A 14,644-nucleotide genomic window follows, 5' to 3' on the forward strand; every position below is an offset into this window, starting at 1 on the left:
TCACCATTGATATTCAGGGTTTGTCATGATACTACCATTTGGTGGGCGATTGGCCACCTCTCACCGTAATTCTTCCTGTCTCTTGCACTCTCTATCACACTCTCTCTCTCTCTGTCTCTGCTTCTTTGCCATTATAATTATAGACAATGAGCCATTATTGGGTCTTTGGGATGGATAAAGCATTTCCGTTGTAGCTTTAGTTTTATGAATGAGTATTACAATTAGTGTAAACATTTCACTTGTTGTTGAAATTTTCATGGTCATACTGTGATTGATTGATTAAAAAGGGGAAAAAACAACAGAAGAAATGGCTCAAAACACTTAACAATAGCAAATTCTTTACCCAATCAATGAAAAGACTACTTCATATAGATTTTGGAGGAAATCAGTCTTGGGTATCGAACTTTTTGTCTACCTAAGTGGTAAAATATTTCATCTTACCCTTAGTAACTTAAATTTATCCACGTTCAAAATATTTATAAGTGCACATCAATATACAAATTAATTTAGGACTATAAAATTGTTAACTGAGTCTCATTACTCTCATTATCTATCACTTTTAGTCATTGAAATAATCAAGCAGTTTTTCTAGCTTGAAAAAGTAGAAAGAGATTGCGAGCTAAGGATATATTCTCTTAATACAAATATGTTCCCCTAATTAAGCAGACCGTCTAAATAATTGTCAAGCAGTTTTATGGTATGTTATGAACGACAGCCTAAAAGTAGGCAAATCAAATTGCTATCTTTCAAAAAAGAGAATCCATTTCTTATCAACATTTCAATGCTTGGGGTCTCTCGAACTAAATAAACTATACTAAAATTCAGTTCTACGTCAGATGTCAGTGTGTACGATACACTCGCAGACGACACTCTCCCGACTATAGTATAAACCGATCGGTAGAATCATACAGAAATAAAAAAGAAAAATGATGCGACAAAGAAAATTCGCCAATTTAACCCATATATTTTCACGCCCACAACGGCATTATCATAGTGAGAAGGGCGTGTGGGGCTATAAACCGGTTGCTAAACGGAATTATCAAGGTACTTAAATGTGTGCGTGTGTGTGTGTAATCAATGACTGAAAGTGAGATGTGTTTTTTCTAATTTAAATTATATTTAATCTTTCATATTTGTTACTAAGACTTCAATCATAAACCGTTTCATCCGTTGAGATAACAAAATCATTATGATAAGCGGCAAACAACAACAACAAATCGTAAACAAATACATGCATAGTAAATGCGAAAGAAACAAAACCAATTGTTATTGTCGGGTGTCATGTGGCAGCATCGTTGTTGCACTGCCTGCCTCAAAAGAAAACAAAAGTCAAGCTGCAACTAAAACTTGTTTGAACTGCAAATGTTTGAAGTGAAACATGTTTGCCTCAGAATGTTGCAGATGCATTTCAAACCAACATTGTTAGCATTTAATTCTGTTTGGTTTTTCCGAGTCATCTCTGCTTCTGATGGAAATTTTTTGTTTTGATAACTTTTTGTTTATGTCAAGACGTCTAATCTTTGAGGTTTCTTATAGCTGCTGCTTATCACATGATTTTTTTAGTGTGAAATCTGATTAGCCAGAAAATATACAGCTTATTCTAAAATAAGAACTCTGATATTGCTTGGACCCCCCACTCAGAAGTTGGTTGACTGCACTAATTGTAATGAAGCTCGGCCGGTTTCGCCCATCAACCTTGCCACTACAATCTGCAAAATCCTTTGGAATTTATCAAAGCAACGAAAGGCAAACAAAAGGCCGAAAAATTTCAATTGTTGTCCTGCATACGTTGCGTATACAATTGCTGGCTTATCAACACCATAGTCATGCCATGCCATGCCAGGACAGAACAGAACAGGACACCACAGCAGCAGCAAGAGTCTCATCCCTTAGAGATGTAACAAAAATGGTCATAAATTGTCGTGAATCGTGTATATAATAATAAATAAATTGCTGAAAAGAACATTTTCTCTCAAAAAGTGCATCTCATGAAGATGAGACAAGATTGAGGGTAATTGCCCCCTAAAATATGCAGTCGAAGAATCTGCTGTTTGAAACATTTAAGAAAAACTTTAGGAAAGTTTTGTGAATAAAAAATTCCACTCAATGCTGCTTATAGACAATTTTTCGTAGCTACAGGGCAAAGCAAAAGTTTTGAGTGTTGTGAAAACAATCAATAAATTTTTTCTTTCAGCATAATTTTAGGGTCAAAACAATCACAATTTACATTCCCCTAAATGGAATGGGAATGGAATGTGATTTTCATTTTTGACTAGATTATTAGAAATCTTCAAAATATTTTCAACTCTTCAGTTTTAAGTATCTGGTAATTTCTTTATTGTCTCAACTTCGTGATAATTACACGTACTCATAACTACTGTAAATTGTTTGTCCTTCACTTTCTTCCCTGTGATTTTTCATTTCATTTTGTCGTTGACCTGACATCCAGAGACATCGATGAAGCTCTTGTGTCTCCCGTTTAATTCACTTGACAAACCAATCAAGCAACAGCCCAACAACAGACCACTTTTCTCCCGTGCGTTCGTCTTTTACATTGGGCCACTCTTTGCTTTTCTGTTTGCTCTGCCTCATGTGTGCATTTATGAATGTACTGACACAAACGGCCAATATCCTTATAGCCCATGACGCGACTGTTCAATAATATTTACACGTTCATCTTGTTCATTGTAATTCATTGCGAAGTTCTCTGTATCTTGTGAAGACTGGTATGCTGTTCAATTCATTTAGTATCGTAATTTATACTGAAACGTATTAAGTATCGCTATTACCGCTTCATGAAATGTCTTAATTTTACTTTACTAAATAAAAATAACATCGGTAAGCGGCAAATACCTACCAATTTATATAAGTTTTGTTTATATTTTTGAAGATTTCCCCCAAAAGTACCTCAGATAAATATTTGCTCAAGGCGCTACTTCTGCAAATGTATTTACAAATATATTAATTTCTTAACTCTCATTCTCTTTACTCCCTGCAGAGCTTTGGCTTAACGTTTATGCCCTCTAAAGTATGCTATCTATAATCTAATTAAGCTTTAGCAATTTGTGATTTATGAAAGGTTGATTGTTGTTGATTGTCCTTATCCGCTCTTAGTGCCCTCCACAAACACGTATTTCGTGGTCGGGTATTTAAGTGATATGCATCTCGTAAATCCTTTAAGCGGGATAACACTTTAGCACGTAAACACCTTAGAGCGAAACGAGTTGTCAATGGCTTAACCAGAAAATAAAATAACCCAAAAGGAAATATATCCAATAAAAACCACCCATAACCATTCATCTCATATGCAATCACATTTAAAGATGCCCCAATATATATGTATGTAGGAACAAACGAATTGTGTACACCCTTTGTCCAATCATGATTGCATTTTGCTTTGATATATTTCCAAATGTCCTTACAAATTAAATATGCCCTCATCAAGGACCACGAAATCAAACCTAAACAGTAGGAAGTAAAAAATAAATATCATAAAAGTGAAACGCCAATAAATTCAAAAAGGCCCGCACAATGTGGCAATGGGCCAAGGTCCAAGGGCAGTGCACGTGAATCCTTTTTTAAATAATTTATAACATCAAGAGAAATTTATATTGTTTACGCATGTGTTCGCTACCATTCCGACTCCGAACCCCCTTCCGTTTCCAAACAGTGGCCGAGGATGTGCGGGAGGCGAGGAACTCACAGGCGAATGTCTATCGTTGGGTAGAGGCTTTTCGCCAGCATGGACACAAATTGGCAGCCGTAAATCCCATCAGCATCAAAGCGACCAACAGTCAGAGGTAAATAATGGGTAGACTGCCCGCCCAGTCGAGCCATCCACCCAACCACCCATCCCATGTCCACCTGCGGGAGAATATATATTTTATATATTTTTCGGTTTGCTTCTTTGTATTGTCAACTGAAATACAGAGTGTGTGTGTGTGGGTGTGTGTATTTGTCTTTTGTTTTGTGTGTTCTTTTTTTTTTAACCTTTACTCTGGGTTTTGTATATTTTTTATTGCCTGACCAGCGAGCTGCAGGAATTAAATCCCGCATTTTATGGACTGCAGACGCAGGAGACGGTGCGCACCGTTGGCCTCTTAAGTGCTCCACAGGCGGCCCAGAATGTTGGCCAACTGGAACAGCTGCTAAAGGGCATTTACTGTGGCAGTGCGTCCAGTGCCGAGTTTTCATATGTCGAGGTACTTTCATACATTTGAGCGTCCCGTAAGAAGTTTAAACCTGCATTTAAACCATTTCTGACAGAATTTGGAGGAGCGCGAATGGTTGGCCAAGAACTTTGAGTCTCTTAACACGGAGCAGCTGCTGCCTGACCAGGAACGTTGCGAAATCGCCGAGCTGTTAATTAAGTCACAAGCTTGGGATAATTTCATGGCGCTTAAATTTCCGACTGTAAAGCGATATGGAGGCGAAGGTGCAGAATCCATGTTGGCCTTTTTTTGGCAGCTGCTGCGCGACAGTGTACAAGGTGAGAGAGTGAACATGGCTGGTGCGTCTATAACACGATTAGAGCAATGCCAACAACAACCCAACTCAAAAAAGTTTTCATCATGACAGCCCCCCAAAAGAGAAAACTAGAGATGCCAAGTTTTTTTTTTAGAAATATCAAATAAAGATAACGATTAAATTAATTTGTGATGACTAAGATCAGCTTCAAGTTGCTAAAAGTAGACTAATTAGTAAGTTTAGACTTTCATTTGCAATGAAAGTCGTAAGTGTAGTTAGGCAGTAGAGACGTATTTTATTTTAAGAAGTCATACTTTTACGTGACTCACGCCGTTATTGCCATTTACTTGGCCGCGGCTCACATATCAGCTCACGCTTACTTAAACCCTAATCTGCTTTTGCCTTCAAAAACTTTTCCCTTTCGCATGCATCCAAACAACAACAACAACAACAATACAAACAGAGAATATTGAGCATGTGGTGTTGGCTATGCCACATCGTGGACGAACCTCCCTGCAGGCAGCGTTACTTCAAATGCGGCCGGCAAAAGTTTTCCGCAAACTCAGCGGCGCATCAGAGTTCCCCGACAATGTTGAGGGGGCCATGTCGGACGTCATAAGTCATTTCCGTAAGTGAAACTTTCTCATTTTTTTTTCGGGGAACTGGGCGTGGGTCTATATCTAAGCGCACACGGCGTATGCGTAATTTAATCAAAATCCACATCCTGCAAAACAGATGTTTCCGAGCAGCTGAAGGTGCTAGGCAAGAGCATCAACTTTAGCATGGTGCGCAATCCCTCGCATCTAGAGGTAAGCCTTTGAAAAGAAAGAACAGCATAAACTTAAAGTATTATATAATATGTATATATATGTATGTATTTGATTCGCAGGCTGCCAATCCAGTGGCCATGGGTAAAACACGCTCGAAGCAGCAGGCACGTGGCGATGGCTCCTTTGGCAAAAGTCCAGATGGTTCCTTTGGCCAATATGTTCTCAACGTTATCCTCCACGGCGATGCCGCATTTGCCGGTCAGGGTATTAATCAAGAGTGTCTGACCATGGCCTATGTACCGCATTTTGAAGTTGGCGGAAGTTTGCATTTGATTGTCAACAATCAGGTGGGTTTTACCACCCCTGCGGCACGAGGACGCTCAACTGACTACAGCTCGGATTTGGCAAAGTCCATACAAGCACCTGTCTTCCATGTCAACGGCGATGATCCTGAGACTTTGGCTCGGATTACAAATTTAGCGTTTCGCTATCAAAGGGAATTCCGCAAGGATATTTTTATTGATTTGAATTGCTTCCGTCGCTGGGGCCATAATGAATTGGATGATCCAACATTCACAAACCCGTTGGTCTATAAGATTGTTCACCAACGTGAATCGGTGCCCGATATGTATACCAAAAAACTGGCGAAGGAGGGAGTACTAAGTGCTGAGCAGGCAAAGCAAATGCGTGATAACTATATGGCACATCTGGGTGAAGAGTTGGCCTTGGCTCCTAACTACCAGCCGCCACCTTCGTACTTTGAGAAACAATGGGCTGGATTACAATTGGCACCAAGCAAAGAGCTCACCTATTGGGACACTGGTCTGGATTATGGCCTATTGCACTATATTGGGCAACAAAGTGTTGCGTATCCGGCCGACTTTGTAAGCAAGTAAACGATATGAGTCCCACTTGAATCTTTTAGCAAATTAACCCTTTCCGGCAGAATATTCACCCACATTTGCTGAAAACCTATGTCACCGCCCGTCTTAAAAAGCTGAAAACTGGTGTTAAGATTGACTGGGCTACTGCCGAAGCCTTGGCCATTGGAAGTCTCATGTACCAAGGACATAATGTACGTATCAGTGGTGAGGATGTGGGTCGTGGCACTTTCTCACATCGGCATGCCATGCTGGTGGATCAGGAGACAAACGAAATGTTTATACCGCTCAACAATCTCGAGGGTGGTCATGGCGGTAAATTGGAGATAGCCCATAGTATTTTGTCGGAGGAAGCTGTGCTGGGATTTGAATATGGCATGGCCATTGATAATCCACAGAATCTTATCATCTGGGAAGCACAATTCGGTGACTTTGCCAATGGAGCACAAATTATCATTGATGCCTTTATAGTTTCGGGTGAAAGTAAGTTCCGATCTGAAATTCCAATTGATAGATTGTCTATTAAAACTCTATCGCCTTAGCCAAGTGGATGGAAAGCAATGCCCTGGTGATGCTTTTGCCACACGGCTATGATGGGGCAGCTTCCGAACACAGTTCATGCCGCATTGAACGTTTCCTGCAACTCTGTGACTCCAAGGAGAACGCCATCGATGGTGATGGCGTAAATGTTCATATTGTAAATCCAACAACACCTGCCCAATACTATCATGTCCTGCGTCGTCAGTTGGCCAGAAATTTCCGCAAGCCCCTGATTGTAGTGGCACCCAAGACCCTAATCCGCTTGCCAGCGGCTACCTCCACACACGAAGATTTCCAGCCTGGCACACTATTCCATAATGTTCTCGGTTCGTTACTGCAGTTTTTCTAATAACTAGAGATTAGCAAGACAAAACATTTCACACATCCAGGTGATACCACTGTGCCCGCGGATCAGGTGCGGAAGGTCATCATTTGCAGTGGCAAACATTATTACAACCTGGTGGAGGAACGTGAGAAACGACAGGCTTTTGATACAGCCATAATACGTCTGGAATCCCTTTGCCCCTTCCCAGCGCAAGAGCTGCAGGGCCAGCTGGCCCAGTATGCCAATGTGGAATGTAAGTGTTGCCCAGTTATAAACTTGAACCAACCACTGAGTTAAACGCCTCTATTCGCCTCCCCCTAAAGCCTACATCTGGAGTCAGGAGGAGCATCGCAACATGGGTGCATGGACTTTTGTGCGGCCACGTTTTGAAAATTTAATTGGCAACAAGGTAAGTCAAGTGTCCGGCCATAACGGAATTTTAAATACCCTTTCTAACTTGATATAAATTTGCTGACAACACAAAGTATTGTCTATTAAAATGGAAGACTTGTCCATGTCAGGAATGGTTTATATTTTGAAGAGCAATTCAACTTTGAAAAACAAAAGTGAACACTTCCCTTCGGCCATGGGGCGAAAACTCTTTCCGTTGCAAACACACGGCCACACAAGTATACATACATATACATATATATATATATTCTCCACAGCTCCAGTACTGCGGACGCACGGAGGCTCCCACACCGGCCACTGGCATTGGCAAAGTGCATAAACGGGAAGTTGATGAGATTGTTGCTGCCCCATTTGAACTTTAGTGCGCTGAGCCGGAGAAGGAGCCGGGGCCACTTTCCACTATTCCGCAACGCCAGCCAGCCAATATATCACAAAGTACTTTTAGCTCAATAAAACTGCCAAAAAAAAAAAAACCAAAGGAGAGGAATGGAGTAAAACACAAAGCTTACAGCTTACAAATAAAACGTAAATGGCACAAAAAAATCAACAAAAAAAAGGAACAAAAGTTTCTTGCTCACACACAATTTCATAATAATTTATGCTATATAACAAAGAAGAAAAAAAACCTTAGGCAAAAACTTTAAGCCAAAAGTTTTTAATTGCTGACCCATCCTCACAATATTTGTGTTCCCTTTTCCTTTTTTTCTACAGACCTTTTAATGAAGTCCAAGTAAAAAGTTGTAAACCAAAGAAGAAACACTTAACCTACCATAAATATTTATTATGTTTATGAAACATTTTACAGACTTTCAATTGGAATTGTTTTAAGAAGTATTGTGTGATCTATGCAATTTCTTTTTTCCTTTGGGATTAAACTATATGTGAAACATTATAGGTGGATAGTTATTGATCGAAAGACTAGTAAATAAGTATATAAAAGATTAGATTACATACATGGATGGCGGATGGAAGTGACTAATAATAGGTGAGGTGAGGCATGGTTAATTAGGGTGAATTGAGGTGAGGTGGTATCCTACATATAAGGCGTTGCCAAGGACCTAAAAAGTTGTTTCTTTGGTTTAATTTTTTTGGGAATCTCTACATAGAAAGACAGAAAGAATTGAAAGCTAGGTTAAACAGTGTCGGAACAAAAGTCTCATTCATCACGCTTAAACTCTAGACATGGCATGGCACAATCAATACACTAGGCAGTTATATACCAAGGCACTAACTAACAAACTTATACGACCTGCCTGCCATAGACTTGCTCTAAAATATCATAAAAGTCGGTGGACGTCTTATATGCAAAGTGCAAAAGTCACATCCAAAAGACAAAGGCCAGACAAACGGCCACTATGACAAAGGCAGTCTCTCGGCAATTAGCATTATCCCAGCCGCATTCCAAATCAAATTTGAGGGCCTTTAAAAAAACAAAAAATCCAGCAATTAATTTACCAAAATAAGTGATTTATATATAGGGGATAATTACCTCCATCAACTGCTGACCACCCTTGTTATCACACCGTGTTTCGCGCAAATCATCGTCATGATCATCGCAGTTATGACGTCCATAGACCTGGCATGGTGAATTCATAAAAGTACGGAACACAGTGTCCGTCCAGGTTTGTGAAGAGCAAATATATTGGCGACGTTTACGCTGCCAGAACTCCACCCAACTGTGAAGATAGAATTTAAAATTGAATAGCTTGTAATAGTTTTTGTTATTTAGATTTACCCCAAGTCACAGTCACAATTCAAGTCTGTGTGTGACATCTTTAAATCGGTTAGGAAGACACTATTGGGCAGATATGGCACAGCTCCGGTATTCGGATTCGGTATTTTCTTAAGGTTACGATTGTGATAGCGTATGTCTAATGAAATGTTGCGAACACGTCCCATATACTTGAAGAAGTTCGGTGGCAAGGCTTGCAATGAGGTATTGAATAATTGCATATAGAGATAAGGTGAACGCATTCCCTATATAGACGGAAAAGATCACAGAGCTTAAGATTTTGATATCGTTTAGGGGGGGAAGGCTCACCCTTAAGATGCGCTCATTGAGATTACTAAATTGAGGTCCACTGAAAGTTATATTGGTCAATTTGGATGGCAAATGGCCTTCCATTTCACGTTGCAAATCCGTTGGCATGCCCAGCTGTAGGGTTTGCATTTCCTGTGTGGGTCCCGATCCTTTTTTGACAATTCGTGTAAACGGTTGCGGTGCCTCAATCCATAGTTGACGTATATTATGATGATGGCGCAACAAATGTGGAATATTAAAGTGTTCCAAATGCGAATAGGCTGTCAATTTAAGAGATCGCAAATGGGGCAAAGAGTCCAAACAACCATACTCAAAATAGTGCAAGCGGAAATTAGAAATATCCAACATTTCCAGATCTTCGTTGACGCCATCGAAGCTATTGTTGTTGAGTGAGGTAATTGGATTGCCAGATAGCATAAGTCGGCTGGAAATTAATTGATAGATTGTATGATAGATTAATTAATTAGATTAATTGTAGATTTCCCCTACCGTAGATGGGGTAGTGCCTGTGTCATCAGTGGTACATTAGTCAGATCGTTGTTAGAGAGATCTAGCATGCGTAAATTGCTCATATTGTGAGCCAATTCCTGTGGTATCGAGGGCAGCTCATTGTAGCCCAAACGGAACTCGCGCAGATACTTTAAGCGTATTTCGGGCACAGTGCTCAAAGAGACATTTTCGAGGCCCAGTTTAATCAATGAGGTCTCCAAACCCATAAAGGATTTATCCATAACCTTAAGATCGCGATTATGTGATAGATCCAGAACAGCTAACCTGGGCATGGTGGCAAAGACTGCATCGTCAATGCGTAACAAATAATTGTAGGAAATGTCCAAATAACGAAGTGACTAAAACAAGAAAATAACATTAGATTTTGGCTAAAGGGTGACTTATGCGTTGAATCTACCCTAAACTTGTTCGACAGATCCATACTGTGTATCGTGGAAATGAAATTGTTGGATAAATGCAATTCACAGAGTGTTAGAGCAGCCAAACTGGACAACGATGATGAGGGTATCTTCAGAAGCATGTTGTGCGAAACGTCCAATCTAAAATCAAACAGAGTAATAAAATAAGTTGTGGTACAGCTCAAACTTGACATATACTCACTTCTCCATGCCGCCGTTGTAGAAGAGATTATCTGGTAGTCCTCTGAGATGATTGTAGGAGAAGTCAACAATACGCAGTCCCTGCACAGGCTTAAATATATCCTGCGGTATGTCACTTAGATAATTATGGCCAAAGAAAACAAGTTGCAGCTGTTTGGTATTCTTAAAGGCATCAAAATCCAATTCATGTATCCAATTATGGCTGAGATCCAGCCATTGCAAGTGAGGCATATTTCCAAAGACATCCCGAGTGGTGTTCTATGAAACCCCAAAGAAACATTGCAATACAATAGGAACATTATATTTGTATTATCATACACACCATTAGCGAGTTGTAGCCCAAATGCAGATGTGTCAATGATATTTCCGCTGGCCGGAAGTATCCCGGATGTATAATGGAAATATTATTATGGGATAGATCCAGAATTTTTATATTCGAATGGTACATGCCTCCTGCAAGAAAAAGACAAATTTAATTAGCTATCCATTCAGTTGGATCCAATTATGTTACCATGTTCGTTACGGCCACTCCAAGAGGAGTTATACATCAATTGGCGGATCTGATTGTGGCTAACGTTTACATTCAAATTGGATAGAGTTCCCACTTGATCAAAGTAATCAAAATTGAAATTGGGCAACTGATTGAAGGCCATATCCAGAATCTCCAATTTAGGTAGATTTTGGAAGGACTCATCTGCCAGATTGTTGAGTTTATTGCCCCGCAAGCTCAAGTATTCCATTTCGTCTAGATTCATAAATGCACGTCGCTCCACCTTATCGATTTTGTTGTCGTCTAATTGAAGCTTTCGCAATGCCTCCAAATCAAAGAACGTATGCTGCGAAATGGATGTTAGGTGATTGAAGCGCAACGAAATCTCCTCCAGCTTGGAATGAATATCGCCCTGGAAAGTACCCTTCAGCACCTGCTCAATGCGATTGTCATGAAGCTCCAGAAGACGCAGATTTTTAAGAAAATGGAAACTAGTGTCGCTCATACTGCTAATGTGATTATTGCTAAAATCGAGCTCCTGCAGTGAAGTGAGATGACGCAAGGGCTCAGATGGCAGAGCGCTACCCGAATAACCATGTGACATTTTCAATGAAATCAGAGAGTGGCCAATCTGAAAAATAAATCAAAAAGTTATTCAAGTCTTGGGCCAAGACATCTAGACGAATCTTCACCTCATGGAAGGCATCATTCTCTATGCTTGAAATGCCATTCTCACTGAAATCCAAACGCTTTAATCCGCGCACATGCTTAAAGGCATGCGACTGTATGCCAGACAGACTGGCTCGTGTGATCTGCAAATCCTCCAGCTCCACACCAAAGTCTTTAAAGTCCTCCGGTCCGATTGACGTTGAACCCATGCGGGAAATCGATAGCGAGCGCATATTCCGCATTCTGGTCATACTTTTTGAAAATAAATACAAAATTGTTTTGTGGGGTAAGGGGTATGTGTGTGGGATAAGTGGATGTGCAAGGGATCACTTACTTGCGAAGCGTCTGCAGATTGGTAGGATCATTGCGATCACCGCTCAAGTCCAGTTTCAGTAGAGTATAATGTACGGCATTGAAGGTTTCAGTTGGTTTCTGAATTTTGATCTTGTTGTCACGCATGCTGATGACCCTATTTTTGGGACAACAAATGTGGGGGCAAAGAAACAAAAAGAAAGGGTGGTAGTTAAGGGTTATTATGCGGCTTTTCTCTATTCCTCACGTTCTGGGTAAGCAGGTCACACACATTGCTATAGTGAAAGCCGAAGCCCCACAGCAACAGCAATGGGTGGTCCAACAATCGGATTAGTTTGGGTTGATGGGCACTCAGCACTCACTTACCTCAAGACATCGAAATTGTTGAAGAGCTTGTGATGCAGCTTTGTTAGATTATTACCAGAGAGATCCAGAATCTGGAGGCTATTCACCAGACTATCAAATGCCACGGGCGAAATATTCGTAAGACCACAATATCTCATGTAGATCTCACGTATGCGAGCCGGTTTAAAGGCATCTTCCCTGAGCGTATGAATGGGATTTCCATCGAAGAAAGTGCGATTGACCGTATCAAAGTATTTGAACGAATTCGGTGGCAATATCTCAATGTGGTTATATTCCAAATGTAAATTATCAAGATTCAGTTTCGTATTGGCCTTAATGTCGTAGGTTTCATTGCCACTCAACGACCAAATTACATTATGGGAAATGTCTAGAGTTCGCAAACTTTTCAATGGACCCAACGCATCATAGGGTATCTCCGAAAGTATATTATCGGTTAGCAAAAGACGTGTCAGCCTCGGCATGCCATCGATGAAGACATTTTGATCGATTTCAAACAGATTATTGCCACTCAAATCAAGCGTCTCCAGAATAAGCAATCCACTAAAACTGTGCGACTGCAACATCGAGATACAATTATCTCGCAGTATCAATGTCTGCAGGGAATCCTCAAGGCCGCGGAACGAATCATGCTGTATGTGCGTTATATGGTTGTAGCCCAAATCCAAATGACGTAGTTTTTGCAAGTGTCGTATCGATTTCGATGGTATCTCTACCAGATCGTTTTGCGGCAGTATCAGCTCCCATAACGAACGCTCCAAACCCGTGAAGGCATCGTCGGGAATTTCAGTAAGATGATTCCCAGAGATTTTCAGTCGGTACATACCAGTCGACTGCAAGAAGTAGGGCTCAATTTCGCGTAGACCCGTATTCTCCATGTGCAACATGAAAACCTAATACCACAAAACAAAAAGAAGGGATTCCAACAAAAACAGTTGCATATATGAGAAATATAATTGGAGTGTTTAGATTGCCTCACCTTAGATTGATTTACCATGCGTGGCAGTGCGGGAAACGGAACATTTTTGCAATGCACTATACCCAGATCTGTTGATGATTTGGAACAAGTGCACATCACATTGTAAGTACAAGGCGGGTAGTGTGTCTCCTCCATTTCGCGACTGAACATCGAGGCACGTGCCAGAGACATCCAGATCATAATGATGAGTGTTATGGTGAGGAAGGCATAGCCAAATTTAAAAAAGAACTCGAGACCCTGAAATAATAAAATCCATATGGTCAAGATGGTTAAATATGTTGTCTAGGATTAAAGCCCTTAAACACCATGTTGCGTCCAAGTCATGGTAAAGAGTTGCACTTTAAAGGCTACCAGTCTACTTCTGCCGTATCAAATGTCCTTTTTAATTTTAATCCTTGCAAAAATAATTTCAAATGTCGTTCTTAAATAGTGACAAAAAGAGCTTACAAGTCTTTTTATTTTTCCTTTTCATGATTCACTTTCTTGAGCTTATTAAGAACTATTAAATATCTGACTAAGCTAATCTTTATGAATACCAATTCAATTTAAAAAGAGAAGGAATGCTGCAAGGATATATGAAAATCGGAGCACTGAAGTAATCAAACGATTTTATACAATATTTTTTTAAGCAATTAAATCAAACTTATTCAAATGATTGCACAATACTTTCTCACCATTTTCGTTAATTGGATTATAAACGCGCGACAATTCGCATTTAGAATAGGCTTTACTTAATTTAATTGTAAGTCAATTATTTAGTTGTTTTTGCTTCAATCGTCTGGCTTTCACAAAGCTTATCCTTGGTGTGCGGCAGGACACTAGAATCACCGTCACTGTCACTGTCACTGTCACTTGCACTGCAATAAAACTTATATAGCTATAGCTATGGCCGCCACCGAGAAACACGTCCGAACCGCAGCGCCTTCCACGCACGTCTGAGACTTGAGAAACGACAAATTAACCCAAAATGGTTGCATGCCACTCTAATTGGATTGTAACATATTGGCTATGTGCTACGATGACGGCGCCGTCTTCACTTAACCATTGAGCCCACACACATGCTGCGGTTTCAATTCCATTCCTTTTTTTTTTATTATTTTATGCTATATTCCATTGCATTACTTGGCCTTTTGTTTAGAATATGGTAAGCAAAACACACGAAAATGCGAGGCCGGAAAGATTTCATGCCTTTGGTTTAACCAAGGCAAACGATTTGAAGCAAATAATGCTTAGTCAATCAGCCGGATACATTTCCACCTTCAGCTGAGAAAAAAAAAACGGGTGGAA

At 40.2% G+C, this 14,644-nt stretch overlaps 2 protein-coding genes across 3 annotated transcripts; one reads left to right on the forward strand and one right to left on the reverse strand.

Annotated features, from left to right (window-relative positions):
• Positions 1 to 841: 841 nt before the first annotated feature.
• On the forward strand, positions 842 to 8,189 carry LOC137585739 (probable 2-oxoadipate dehydrogenase complex component E1 homolog). Its single transcript, XM_068301663.1, has 12 exons — positions 842 to 1,044; positions 3,671 to 3,800; positions 4,031 to 4,202; positions 4,267 to 4,489; positions 4,931 to 5,095; positions 5,203 to 5,276; positions 5,357 to 6,121; positions 6,184 to 6,601; positions 6,661 to 6,984; positions 7,048 to 7,236; positions 7,307 to 7,392; positions 7,652 to 8,189. Exons 1-12 carry the CDS (start codon positions 927 to 929, stop codon positions 7,754 to 7,756), a joined length of 2,769 nt encoding a protein of 922 aa, XP_068157764.1. The 5' UTR covers positions 842 to 926; the 3' UTR covers positions 7,757 to 8,189.
• On the reverse strand, positions 8,155 to 14,291 carry chp (chaoptin). Of its 2 annotated transcripts, none has more exons than XM_068301662.1 (14): positions 14,032 to 14,291; positions 13,358 to 13,594; positions 12,382 to 13,271; positions 12,038 to 12,172; positions 11,727 to 11,946; positions 11,056 to 11,665; positions 10,867 to 10,997; positions 10,546 to 10,802; positions 10,343 to 10,484; positions 9,925 to 10,283; positions 9,436 to 9,859; positions 9,130 to 9,371; positions 8,884 to 9,070; positions 8,155 to 8,814 (listed from the first exon to the last, which is right to left on the reverse strand). In XM_068301662.1, the coding sequence occupies exons 1-14, from the start codon at positions 14,032 to 14,034 to the stop codon at positions 8,713 to 8,715; spliced, it is 3,939 nt and encodes a 1,312-aa protein (XP_068157763.1). In that variant the 5' UTR covers positions 14,035 to 14,291; the 3' UTR covers positions 8,155 to 8,712. The 2 variants fall into 2 exon arrangements, with proteins under 2 accessions (XP_068157763.1, XP_068157762.1); XM_068301661.1 differs by having other exon boundaries at positions 11,727 to 11,955.
• Positions 14,292 to 14,644: the final 353 nt, after the last annotated feature.

This window comes from Drosophila tropicalis, unplaced genomic scaffold (genome assembly GCF_018151085.1).
Source record: "Drosophila tropicalis isolate 14030-0801.00 unplaced genomic scaffold, ASM1815108v1 contig_878, whole genome shotgun sequence".
Lineage (NCBI taxonomy): Eukaryota > Metazoa > Arthropoda > Insecta > Diptera > Drosophilidae > Drosophila > Drosophila tropicalis.